This window comes from Epinephelus lanceolatus, chromosome 18 (assembly GCF_041903045.1).
Source record: "Epinephelus lanceolatus isolate andai-2023 chromosome 18, ASM4190304v1, whole genome shotgun sequence".
Classification (NCBI taxonomy): domain Eukaryota; kingdom Metazoa; phylum Chordata; class Actinopteri; order Perciformes; family Serranidae; genus Epinephelus; species Epinephelus lanceolatus.
The window spans coordinates 33,412,113-33,424,289 of NC_135751.1; the positions used below are offsets into that span (position 1 = coordinate 33,412,113).

At 41.6% G+C, this 12,177-nt stretch overlaps 1 protein-coding gene across 5 annotated transcripts in view; it reads left to right on the plus strand.

The window, feature by feature from the left end:
- Window positions 1–11,965, plus strand: part of clec16a (C-type lectin domain containing 16A) — a 61,514-nt gene extending 49,549 nt beyond the window's left edge. For 3 of the 5 annotated variants that reach the window (XM_078161821.1, XM_033645240.2, XM_078161825.1), the window contains 5 exons: window positions 409–560; window positions 1,399–1,603; window positions 2,520–2,690; window positions 4,886–5,023; window positions 7,715–11,965. In XM_078161821.1, coding sequence (XP_078017947.1) covers window positions 409–560; window positions 1,399–1,603; window positions 2,520–2,690; window positions 4,886–5,023; window positions 7,715–8,313 — 1,265 coding nt within the window. In that variant the 3' untranslated portion in view covers window positions 8,314–11,965. The remainder of the gene's footprint in view (window positions 1–408; window positions 561–1,398; window positions 1,604–2,519; window positions 2,691–4,885; window positions 5,024–7,714) is intronic. The other 2 variants (XM_078161822.1, XM_078161824.1) reach the window with 1 other exon arrangement.
- The last annotated feature ends 212 nt before the right edge of the window (window positions 11,966–12,177 follow it).

The window sequence follows — 12,177 nt, forward strand, 5'->3', positions numbered from 1 at the left end:
TTGGTAGATATGTAGAACAGGACGCCTCAAGGTGACTGGAGAAATTTAACTCTAATTGGCAACTGGGTGGCGCTATAACAACAGAAAAATGCTTAAACATGGCTAAAATGCGACTGATCGCTGTGGCTCCCCCTGTGGACCAATGTTGTTGTTTTGTTTTTTTTTCTAATTTTTGGTATGACTAAGTCATGGTATGGTATGCTGTACATAATCATGGAAACTGTCAGTGTGTCATTCTGTCAGTCAGTCATTCTGTCTGTCCCACGTTTTTCTACTCACTGACGTGGTCAATCTATGTGAAACTGCACATAGGCATTGAGGACTGGCATAGGTAGAAGGTGACAAAGCTACTAATGGGTATGGACTAGTAGCAGTAATTTACCGTCATGTCTGTCATCTTTTTTTCAGATAACAGTGACCTAATCGCCTGTATGGTGGTCAGTAAAGATGGTGGCCAGGCCCAGAGGTTCCTTGCTGTAGATGTGTACCAGATGAGTCTGGTCGAACCGGAAACAAAACGCCTTGGATGGGGTGTGGTCAAGTTTGCCGGCCTTCTGCAAGTAAGAGAAAAGTGGCATGTTCATGTTAATGTGGACATGTCTTTGTGATAAAGAGGGAATTAAATGTTCAGTTATTAAAACCATTGATATTCGTGTTCCACATTTTTTATCCTGTTTAAGGTTTTACCTATATCTGCTTTACTTACTTTACACGTTTTTCTCCTTCCTCTTTTTATGATTAATTCATCCATTCATCATCCTTGCTTTTACTGTCTCCTTATATTATTTACAGCTTATGTCATTGTCTTCTTTTTTATGTAATGTCCCATTTCTTTTTTGTTGTCTTTCTTAGTTTTCTCAATTCCTCCCTCACACTGCCACCAAGTTGTTCCTGTTTCTCTTCCTTCATTCATTCCTCAAATGATTGTTCAGCCCATCATATTATTTTTCATTTCATCATTTTTCATTTAAAAATCATGAGAGAGCATACAGTAACATATGTTAATGTAATTTCTAGGTATTCTGATGAGTCAAAGCATGTTGAGTCATGCTGTGTCAGTGCCACATCAAATAAGTTGAAGTGGTATTGCATTTATTTTTTTCTGAAGAAATTCTAAGATATGTATGAGTGTAGTATGATGTTGGGAAATGGACATAGTTGAAATTATTTAGTTATAAATTATTTTTGCAATTTCTTTTTTGTTCTTTATTGTTTTTATCTGCCTTTACTTTTCTGTTTTTGCCCCACTATTTCCTCTTATTGTCCTTCACCTTTTTGTCGTCACATTATCTATTTTCCTCTTTCTTTACATCTCTCTGTCTCTCGCTGTTTGATCTCTCTAATGCTGTCTGCCATTTGTTGCTCCCTCTCCTCCCCCCTCCGTCCCTCTCTCAACAGGACATGCAGGTGTCTGGCGTTGAGGACGACAGCAGAGCGTTGAACATCGTCATCCATAAGCCCAGCTCCAACCCCCACGCCAAGCCCCTGCCCATCCTGCAGGCCAACTTCATCTTCGCCGACCACATCCGCTGCATCATTGCCAAGCAGAGGCTGGCCAAGGGTCGCATCCAAGCCCGACGCATGAAAATGCAGAGGATTGCAGGTGAGTAAACAGGAAGCTTTTTAAGGTTTCTGTTGTCGCTCAATAGGTCAAAACTCCTTTTCTCTTTGTATAGTGGCTGCCTTTTTTCACACTAAGGCTGAAAGTGTTTGTGAAGCTACTTTGAAAATACAGTAGAATGGATTTTTACAAGAAATCACATGCAATGTTAACCAGAAAGCAATGAGTGAAAAGAAAACTCTTAAAAACAGAATTGCACAACACTGAAAATATAACAGCAGAGAATTAAGTCAAGTCATCAGTTTATGTAGAACCACAGCTTAACAACTAGCACTGCTTCTAGCTGATGTTTAGCAGGGCCTTATCAACTTATTAACATTATTAAAACAAGTCAGTTAATTATTTATCACTTTTCGAAATTTAGTAGAAGTGAAACAACTTTGCAGCAGAAGTGTAATAATGTCAGTTATTTCCATGAACTAAACAGTGTCCTTCTGCTCTTGTCCTTCAATTCTAATTAATTAATGCATTATTTTTTACTGACTTCCTCCTTCCTCCAGTGGTTTTGTATTGTAAGGGCTGATGGATTTACCCATCAGTCACTTGTACTTCCCCTCCTGATATTCTGGTTCTGTAGAATTACACACAAAACTAATAACAGAAATCTGAAATCTTGTCAATGCAGCAAAGTAAAAGAGGATGTGAGCCCTGCCAAAATAGTCACTGCAGTTACAAAAAGCCAGATCCTCTCATTGGCTGAACAGTCATGCATAGAAAAACATGTCCTAGTTACATCAATGCAGTAAAAACAAATATAGGGGAAACCATGTTTTTCCCAGTGAGACATGCTCTCCCAAAGTTTGAATTGAGACCCTTTCTGTGACATGAAGCAGATGCTCTTCTCTGGAATTTGACACTGTAAAGGTGCTCTGAGTTTCTCTGCTTCTTCTGTGTGCAGCTCTGTTGGACCTGCCTGTGCAGCCCAGTGCGACAGAGGTGTTGGGTTTCGGTCAGACAGCCAACGCTTCACCCAGCGGCCTGCCGTTCCGATTCTACGAGCAGTCGAGACGGGCACCCAACGACCCCACGGCAAATAGATCAGTCTTCGCCTCCGTCGATAAAGTGCCAGGTGACATACAGATAACCAGGGTCCACTGCCTGCACTACTACCTTAGCTTAAACACGACAGATCCAGAAACTCATCTTTTTATGCTTCTTTCTGAGCTTTAAATCTAGACATAGTAGACGCTAAAAAGGATAAATAGCAGAGCACCTGTAATCTAGATCTGAGTTATCATACAAATAAAAGGCCCCTGGTTGACACACACTGGATATTATGTGAAAAATATTACAATAAACAATATTAGAACATCAGGTAATGAAAAATGTATTAAGACCTTTCTCACTGAGTCTTGGAGAGCCTTTCTTGAACGTTACCCTGACCTCCAAACATGGTGATAGTATCTTAGGTGGAAATGGGTTTGTGATTTGATCTTTAGTGTAGAAGTGTATCAATTAGTTTGTATCAGGCGACCTAGGTTAGATGCTTTGTGTAGATATACGACTCCCGAGAACGCAGCTGAAAACTTTCCTGACCTTGCACTCTGTTTTTGTTCAATTCATGTATTTCCTTTTATGTTAAATACCATTTGCTGTAGTTTTACTTCAGGTTCACTTTTGTTGCCTTATCTGTTCCTGCTAAGCCCTTTTCATGGGTTTGTATTACCTGCTGCAGCTCCTGAATAGGACTCTTTGTTTATCCCAGCAAGGACACCTGCTCCTGTTTAAAGCCGGGGTAGGCAGAAATCTGGAAAAGGCAAAAAAGAGGCAGAATTTGAAAATAGACCCTCCTCCTGCAGCTCTCTTCTCTGTCCCATTTGTCCAAAGCCCCTCCCACCAGACAACCACAGGCATATGCACACGCTTCATACAGTAACCAAGTGTTTCCCATACGTTTTTTTTTTTCCAGCGTTCACTCAGCCCTTCCCTGCCTCACTTTATCAGACCACAAATGAGACAAGAACTTGCAAGCTAGCCGCTCACCGTCCTCATCCTTGTTACTCATGTTGTGGACTGCTTCCCTGGGAGGAGAGCTGGCATTAGTAGAGATGGACCTTTAGTAGGCAGCTGTAGCAGCCCAAATTCAGCCAGCACAGATCCCCCAGTGCCAGATGTCACAGCAGGCTGGTGGTCAACGGCAGTGCCAGGCCTAAATTGTGTAACAGCAGCAACAGAAAGTTTGCTGATCCGGCAGGAAGTTGAGGCTTTCTGATCCCCTAGAGCTGCTGACTAAGTGTCAGTTTCCAGAGCTGCTGCCTGCTCTTCTCCTGGCAAGGTGTGTGAGGTGTTTTGCCGGGGAGTGAGGCAGAGGACACACTGTGATTGAGGCTCTAGCTAACGTTAGCTGCATAAACCTGAGCTTGAAGATGCAGCCATTTGTCTTTGGCTTAACTATCTGCAACATTTTCTCTCCATCTCTGAAACGCTCCACCAATATTGAGACATTTGGGTTTTTTTGTTTTTGTTTTTTGTGAGACTCTCTTTTAGACTCTTTGATAAATCTGTCTTCCTTCTGTGGGTTGTAGTGTGGGCAGTTGTTGCCAGTGCTGGAATAGCAACTTCCTCCACAGGATTCTCCACCATTGAATCAGGCTTTCCCCATCTGTAGGGACATTCAAGCGCATCTGAATTTGTAGAACAGCCAATAGGAATGCCCGCTCTCTGAAATGACTTGTGATTGTCACATTCCTGTTTGAAAGCAGAGCCAAGAGGAGGTGCAGCAGTCTTGTGTTCTTTCAGTCCTCTTGAATTACAATATGCTTGAAGTTTGTGATGAATTTTTGCCCAATGATGCCTGAATAAATCTGCCTACTCCAGCTTTAAAAGGTGATGGTCCTGAAATCAAGGCTTCATTACTGTGAAAATGACAGCAAGCTGCTTTTTTGAGGATAGTAAATTAATTAAATATCACTTTAAAGGTCAACATAAGTCAACATGTTCTCACCTTAAAGGGCAGTTTTTCTGATTAGTTTCAATGTGATGTATGTTTTGAGTGAAGTGTAGTGGTTGATATAGGTTGTATGTCCCATGTACACATGCAAAAAACTGCACCTGACACATGTCTCTTACATTAGGTACATGATGTGTGTGTGTGTGTGTGTGTGTGTGTGTATATATATATATACTGTGTACCACACAATTATTCAGACTCAACTTGTGTCTTTAGGGCTAGACATGGTCAAGTGAAATAATTTCCCAGCCATGGTAACACATGACTTCATGTCTGTGTGTGTGTGTGTCTATGTTCATGTGCGCCATCTCTAGGTTTTGCAGTGGCTCACTGTGTGTCGCAGCACAGTCCCTCGCCCCTCTCCTCCCCCTCGCCTCCCTCCAGTGGGAGTGGGAGCACAGGAAGATGTGACTCTGTTACTGCAAGCACTATATCAGCTCAGAGCCCCACAGGTAGCTAACACACAGTACATACACATGCCCTTCATACATAAACGCACACATACAGAGGCACATACGGTGCATTACAAGGCGCAGAATTCGGACTTTAATGTAAATCAATCATGTCGGGAACGTAGCTTGACTGTTGAGCTGAGGTGTGGTCAACACAGTATATCTTCACACAGCACACATGTAGAGTATTGGGCGTAACTAAGATTCAGTAACATATATACACACACCACAGTAACCACAAAAGTTTGCAGTTTTGTCAGTTGAGCTGTTGATGTATAGGAAGTTGCACAAGGAAACATAGGCATCCTTGCGCTGCCTCTACATGTGTTGTTTGTCTGTGAATGTAAGTGATCACATATCTTCCCTTTAGAGTACTTGTTAAACTGGTTCACAGTGGTGTACCATACCTCAGAAGTTTCATGCTAGTGTCACTTTGACCTTAACTCAGCTGAATTGAATACCAGAGCAGGTGAGCGTTACATTGCACGCAGTGAGAATTGAGCAAGGTTGGGTACTCGATCTGATTAGGATGTTAAAATGAAAAGGGTTCCTCATGGTTACAGGTGTCTTTTTTACATAATAACATTAATATGATATTGAATGTTGCATATAAACTGCCAAGAGTTTGTGAGGCACATCACTGCTAAGAAACTGTATCATAAGAGTGTCTTATCTTATTCAAATATTTTATCTGTTTAGGCTCGGCTCTTTGGCACTGAGTGTATTTGTTCAGACAGTAAGACTCCATCCCATTTCTTATTTTTACCCCTCCCCCTCATTTTCAAGTCCCCTTTTGCTCTTCGGTACAGAGTTACACGGTACTGGTTGAAATCTTCCCGTATAAAATGGGACAGCCTTTTGAAACCCTGATACATCATCAGTAATCATTAATGGCATTTAGTGTGGTATTATAATGATATTTGCCATTTATCTGACGAATATATAAAAGCATGGATGCTCGCGATTTGTACTCAACTTAGGTTTCACGCTATCAATCGATCAAACAAGTCATAAAATAATAATAAACACTTCTTCATTACGAGGCCAGTTGCATTGCTCTGTAGGCTAACGTTAACAACCTGTGCTCCCTCTCGGCCAGTCTGCACTGAGGAGCAATAACAAGTGCAGCAACTTTGCTGCTGGACTTAAAATAAATTGTGGGTGTCATATGCCATTAAAGGGGAATGCGACATGGAAATATGTCAAAATGCGGGACTGTGGTGCACAAACCAGCAGTGTCAGTGTAATGTTAGCTAGCTAGTTAGCTACTGACACATCAGCATACTATTAGCGTTGTAGTTTTTGTTTTTTTAGCATAATTTTATAAAGAAAAGAACCTTAATGCATTGACACAACATTAATCTGAGATCATTTCAGTGGTAATCAGATTTTTAAAATATTTATTAACACAGAAAATACATTTATGCGTTTGTTTTTGTGCTTTTGTTGGCATCTTGCCAATGATTTCTCACAGCACTTGTTTTGGAGCTTGCCTCTAACCTCTGTTTGAAGGGCCATATGTCCCTAACACTTCTCCCTACTCCTCTATCCCATCAAGTATCAGGACACCCTACCCCAAAACATGAACAAAACAGAGGGGTGTGGGCTAAGTAGTAGGAGCAAGAGGGATTGACCCTAAGTGTTTCATACACTGACTCATACCTAAATAACTTCATACTGCAACTGCAGCTAATATCAACAAATGTAAAACAGCACATCTGTAAAAAAGGTATTTCATGACTAATGCATTTCCACTAAGAGGGGCCATTTTGGGAGAAAAGAAACAGTGTTTTCAGATCTTGTTGAACAAGTAGAACAGTCTGGATCAGTTCATTCACTCTCCAGAGTTACAGACCCTAAAAAAACTGTAACCTTCATACATGTTCTACTTTTATAGGTCTGACATTGATTATTTGTAAAGCTGAACCCTTACACTCCTACAGTTTGAGTATGCTTACACAGTAATTTACATTGAAGCACTACACATAGCTTATTCCATAGGTCTCTCCACACAAACTGTGCTGTTACTGTTAAATTACCAGTCCAACCGCTTTTGCTGCTGCTACTTATATTTACAGTCTTGTGCTGTGTCGACCCTGTACTCGCTTTTCTGCACCAATCATCAACACTTGAAACCGTCCCAACCTTGTTAAAATGCTCATTCTTTACTCTATAAACAGTGAAAACAAAAGGAGCTGGATGGTAAACACGCTGCACTGTTACTCATCAGTCTGCCCGTGTTTGGCCCTTCTTTACTTGCATAGATCTCTGTAATAGCTAAATGGTGTCTGTTAACGTTCATGTGCAAGTCCTGATGTTGTTAGGTTTATGGATTTATCATGTATCAAGTTCTAGGCAAGGGATCTTCAGTATTTTTCAGCTGAACATGAGACAGCACAGGGACCTCCTATTACATATATAGTAGAAAACTGAGATGCATATTTAACTGGGCGGATAGAGGTTGTCAGGCAGAGGGCCCTGTTGGCCTCACGCCACAGACTTTTCCTGTATTTGCTTTTCAGGTAGGTGACGGTGGAAACTCCACTTTCACAAAGATAAGTTGCTGCAAAAGGCAAAATATCTTGGGTTCATGTTAATGTGTATTTTCAGACCTATTTAATTTTTTGGAAAGAAAAAAGCCACATATTGTGTCTTTCTCCCCGCCTCACTCTCTCCTCTGCTCTCCTCTAGATGATGGTACATTTCTGGAGCACACCCCACCCTCGTCCTCAGGTGGAGAAGGGGAAGGAGGAGGCGGAGAAGTAACGCTAGTCTCTGCTCTCTCAGCCCCAGTCATGTCTCCGGCCCTGGCCCCGAGCCTCACCCCAGCGTCCCAGCCCACCATCTCCCTCCTCACTGACAACAACGCAGACACCCTTAGTGTGGAGTCGCTAACGCTGCTTCCCCCTGCAGACTCACCGCACCTGCACCCCTGCGCCAGCCACATTCCCGCTACGCACTCCCTCCAGAGACCAGACGCCTCCATCGCAGAGGAGGAGGAGGAGGAGGAGGAGGGTGGGGAAGAGAAACAGGAGGATAGGAAAGGAGAGCAGAGAGAAGAGGGGGAGCTGCAAGAGGAAGAGGGGTCGCCGACGGATGAGACGGAGACAGATGCAACAGTAAAAGAGGACACCACGACAACAGAGCTGGTCACCCCCACTGACGAGGCACCAGAGAGACCAGAGGGAGAAAATGAGCCCGAAGATGAAGACACATGTAAAGAGTATGTAGAGGACACGGAAGATACAGAGATTCGCACTGATACACCAGACTCACCTGAACTGGATTAAGCAACACACACAATCACGTTCATGCACTTAAACAAGTCTCTCACGCACTAAGAGGACAGTGAAGTGTGATAGATAAACTATCCAGCTTGACTGCAGTATATTTTCATGTCGCGGCCTGTAGATAGTGTGTGATGTGAATAGTCATAAGAGGATTTTGGAGGCATCTCAACATTTGTGTTTGCACATGAAGAAAGACTCTTTTTACTCAGAGCGGACAAGACACTGGTCGAACTCGAGGAAGGCTTAAAGCACATTTGATTTCCTGTGCGCCTGAGTGCGTCCGATCATGTTTTTAGCAAGCGTGTGTAAAGGCGCGCAACCAGCAATGTTTTTTACTCATTCTGATCGATTGTTTGTGAGCTCAAAGAAACACATACACATGCCACACGCTGCTGCTGTGAGCTGTTTATCCACGTGTGAGGTTTAAAAAGACCTGCTCTATTTTTGTGTCTTAGGTTCACCACCAGTGTTTTGTGGTGGTGGTCACTTCTATGCTAACACACACACACACACACTATACATACAGTCCACACACGCGGTCAGCTGCACTTGCCTTTTAACTGCTGCATGTCAGACCCGTTAGCAGTTACTGCCACCAAGAACTGCCACAGGGTAGGTGTGTGTATTGTTGCTATGGGCTTGAGTGACAGTTGTGTGTGTGTTTTCTACATTTTCTTTAGTTCTTGTTGCTTCAGGTGTAAATTAATGATCCATTCGTTTCCCATTTATTAACAGTAATAGAAAAGGTGTTAAGTGATCAGCAGCATTTTAAGCAAGGAGGAAGCAGGTCTCATCCTGTGAACATTCATTTGATGTTAACGTGACGTTGTAGTTCACAAAACCTTATGTTTTTTCTTTAAAGGTACAGCTCACGCAAAATCAAAAATACATACGTTTCCTCTTACCTGTAGAGCTATTTATCTGCTAGCAAACAAGGATTCTTTTATCTTAAAATGCAAGATTAGATGTGTGTGAAAGCAGCTTTCTTTATGGTATCACAGTTGGTATCCATCATTACTAACATTAATCTCTTGGGCTGACAGGTTAGTACAGGTTGCTTGAGTGCAGTGTAACAAAGCATTTTTTTTGAGATATGCAACAGTAATCAACAAACCTTGACCTCATTGGATTTGTTTTTATTTTCAGCATCTGTTCCAGGTCACTAACTTCCCTCCCATATCCATAGTGTAGCTCTGAGTCTGCAGGAATTAGATGAGTGTTTATTCACAGAGCTGATTCACCTAGAGTATCAGCAGACTGACTGACTGACAGAGTAATTGATTTGAAAGATGTGAATGGAGCTGAATAAGTGGTACAGTGGTGATACATAATGGATAACAGTTCACTGAGTAGTAGTAAATAATTCAGTCAGTCCATGCAGGCATTCATTCATTCTCTACATGAAGCATTTCAGTCAATAGCAACACAGGCGAGCTGCTGCTTTACTGAATGAAAAGCTGGATAGTGTTTGATATATTTAGGAAAAAAGATACAAAGTTAATTTGTTTAATTAGATAAAACTCTTACAGCCTCATAGAGTGATAGAGAGCTGATAGATATCAGTGATGTTAAACGTGCCGACTTCAAAGACTCACAAGACACCGTTTGAAGTAACATCTGTGTCTTCAGGTCTGCACACTGCCACAGCAGCACTGGGTTGAATGTATCTGCTGGTTGCCCCTCAGGCACTGACCTTAGCTCTGTTTAACTCTCAGAGAATCTGGCTTTAATACGTCCCTGCTATAATTTGATAAACTGGACAAAACAAGGATGATGTTGAACCAAAAAAATATATATAAAAATCCCGATTTAAGTACTTGTGTACCATGAAATCACGATTCTCTAGGGGAGACAAGCAGAATATAATTTGGTAAATAACCCCCCAAAAAGCCTAAAGCATAGTATTTAGTAGGGCTGGGTATTGTTTGTTGTTGTTGTAAATTACAATACCACTGTCAATCCCAGTAATCTTAAAGTGATACCAATGCCAATAGAGTTCATCATTGGATACCCATAATGTGAGTGGAGTAGCGTGTAGTGCAGCCACACTTTTAAATGTTTTGGTGGCATTTCGGCACACTGAACTGCCAACTCTGTCAATACTAGGACTGGGTATCATTCATTCAATTACAATACTAGTACCAATACCAGTACCGTAGTAGTGACATCAGTATTAATAGAGTATTTAATATGATTCCCTTTTTTTTCTTCTTCATTCGATAACCGTAATGGGAATGGAGTAGTGTGGAGTGTAGCCATACTATTGGACGTTTTGATGGCAACTCGGCACACTGAACTGCCAACTTTGTCAATATAAGGCCTGGGTATTGTTTAAAAAAAACAATACCAATAGAGTATTGCATTTAATACTTTTTTATCTACTTCATTCGATACCCATCATGTGAATGGAAAGCAACGTGTGAAAGTAAAATCTCACCAGACGCCACAGGTGTGTATAGTCATACTTAGGAACGTTTTGGTGGCATCTCGGCACGCCGAACTGCCAACTATGCCAAATACACCATGCTGGACTATACTACAGACTGTATGGCTTATAGCTGCAGTAGTGGGCCAGTCTTGCATGAAATTGAAGAACGCTTGCGATGATTTCCTGCGTGCAAAACCATACGAATTGTCATTTTTTTCTAGACCTGGGTACAAAATAAATCAAGTACAGGTATCGTTTAACTGGAGAAGCTTCATCAGTACTTGGTACTCGGTTATTTTGGTCGATACCTTAAGGTAATTGAGTACAGATACCCAGCCCTGGTGTTTAGGTTGTATTGTCACTCTAAAGCGGGCACACAGCTGTTTTTAAAACTAAAAGCAGTCTTGGAAATCCACCATTAAGATCTCTTCACGTGCTGCTCTGAGGTCAGTGTCGAGGGGCTAACCCCTCCCTTACCTCCTCCTTTATTCAGCTGACTAAAGCTTTACTACTGCAATAATCTTAAGAGCTAACCAATGAGAGGAGAGATGAATGTAACAGACAACTTGTGTCTCCAAACAGTGGCGTTATTTGATCGTTCTGAATGAGATCATTGTGTTTTATCCTTAATTCATGACTTGATTTGTAAATCTTAGGAACAAAGGCAGAAATCTTTTGAGCATATTTTCTCTCTATCTCCTCGTTCTTTTTAATTATTAACTTCCTCCTCCTTGTTATCTCTTCCCCTTTGCTTTCCAGCTCTTCTTTTCTGTGCCATCACCTCCCAGCTTAAGTCTTAATGCTCGATCATTCTTGTTTTGTAACTCTGTACAGCCATCGACATGTTTATAAAGGAGAAATTCAGAGCAATACTCTTGTTTTTGTCTCTTTCCATCCTGCTACTGTAAATAGCAGAAGGATGATAGTGATGATCACTGGCGTGCTGAAGAGGCTTGGCACAATTTGTGGAGCTGTTTCTGATGATTTGAAGCAACACGCCACCATGTTTGAAGATGGCGGCACGTCGCCTGCGACCATCGGTAACCTCTATCCAAACGTGTCATGACAAGCTTCTGTTAGTCTCTGATTGTAGTGTGTGTGTGTGTATGTGATATGTTTGTATGCTCTGTAAATGCTTTTTGCTTTTAAACCTGTAATTATTGTTAATGAACTGAAACAGAGGAATAAATAAAGATCTGCAATAAATTATTCTACTTAACAACAGTGAGGCTGCTGCATGAGTCTTGTTGTTGTGTTTGCAGACAGACGAGGCTTTGTTTTGTTTTTCTGCTGCTCTCTCGCTCGAGTTTTTTTTTTTTTCCTTTACCCCCTTCTTCACAGAATCACTCTGTGGTAGTAACAACAGAGGAGGTTCTCCTCAGAGTTTGAGCAAGAAAACCACAGGAAATATTAGAAAAAACTGCCAACCCCAGGAA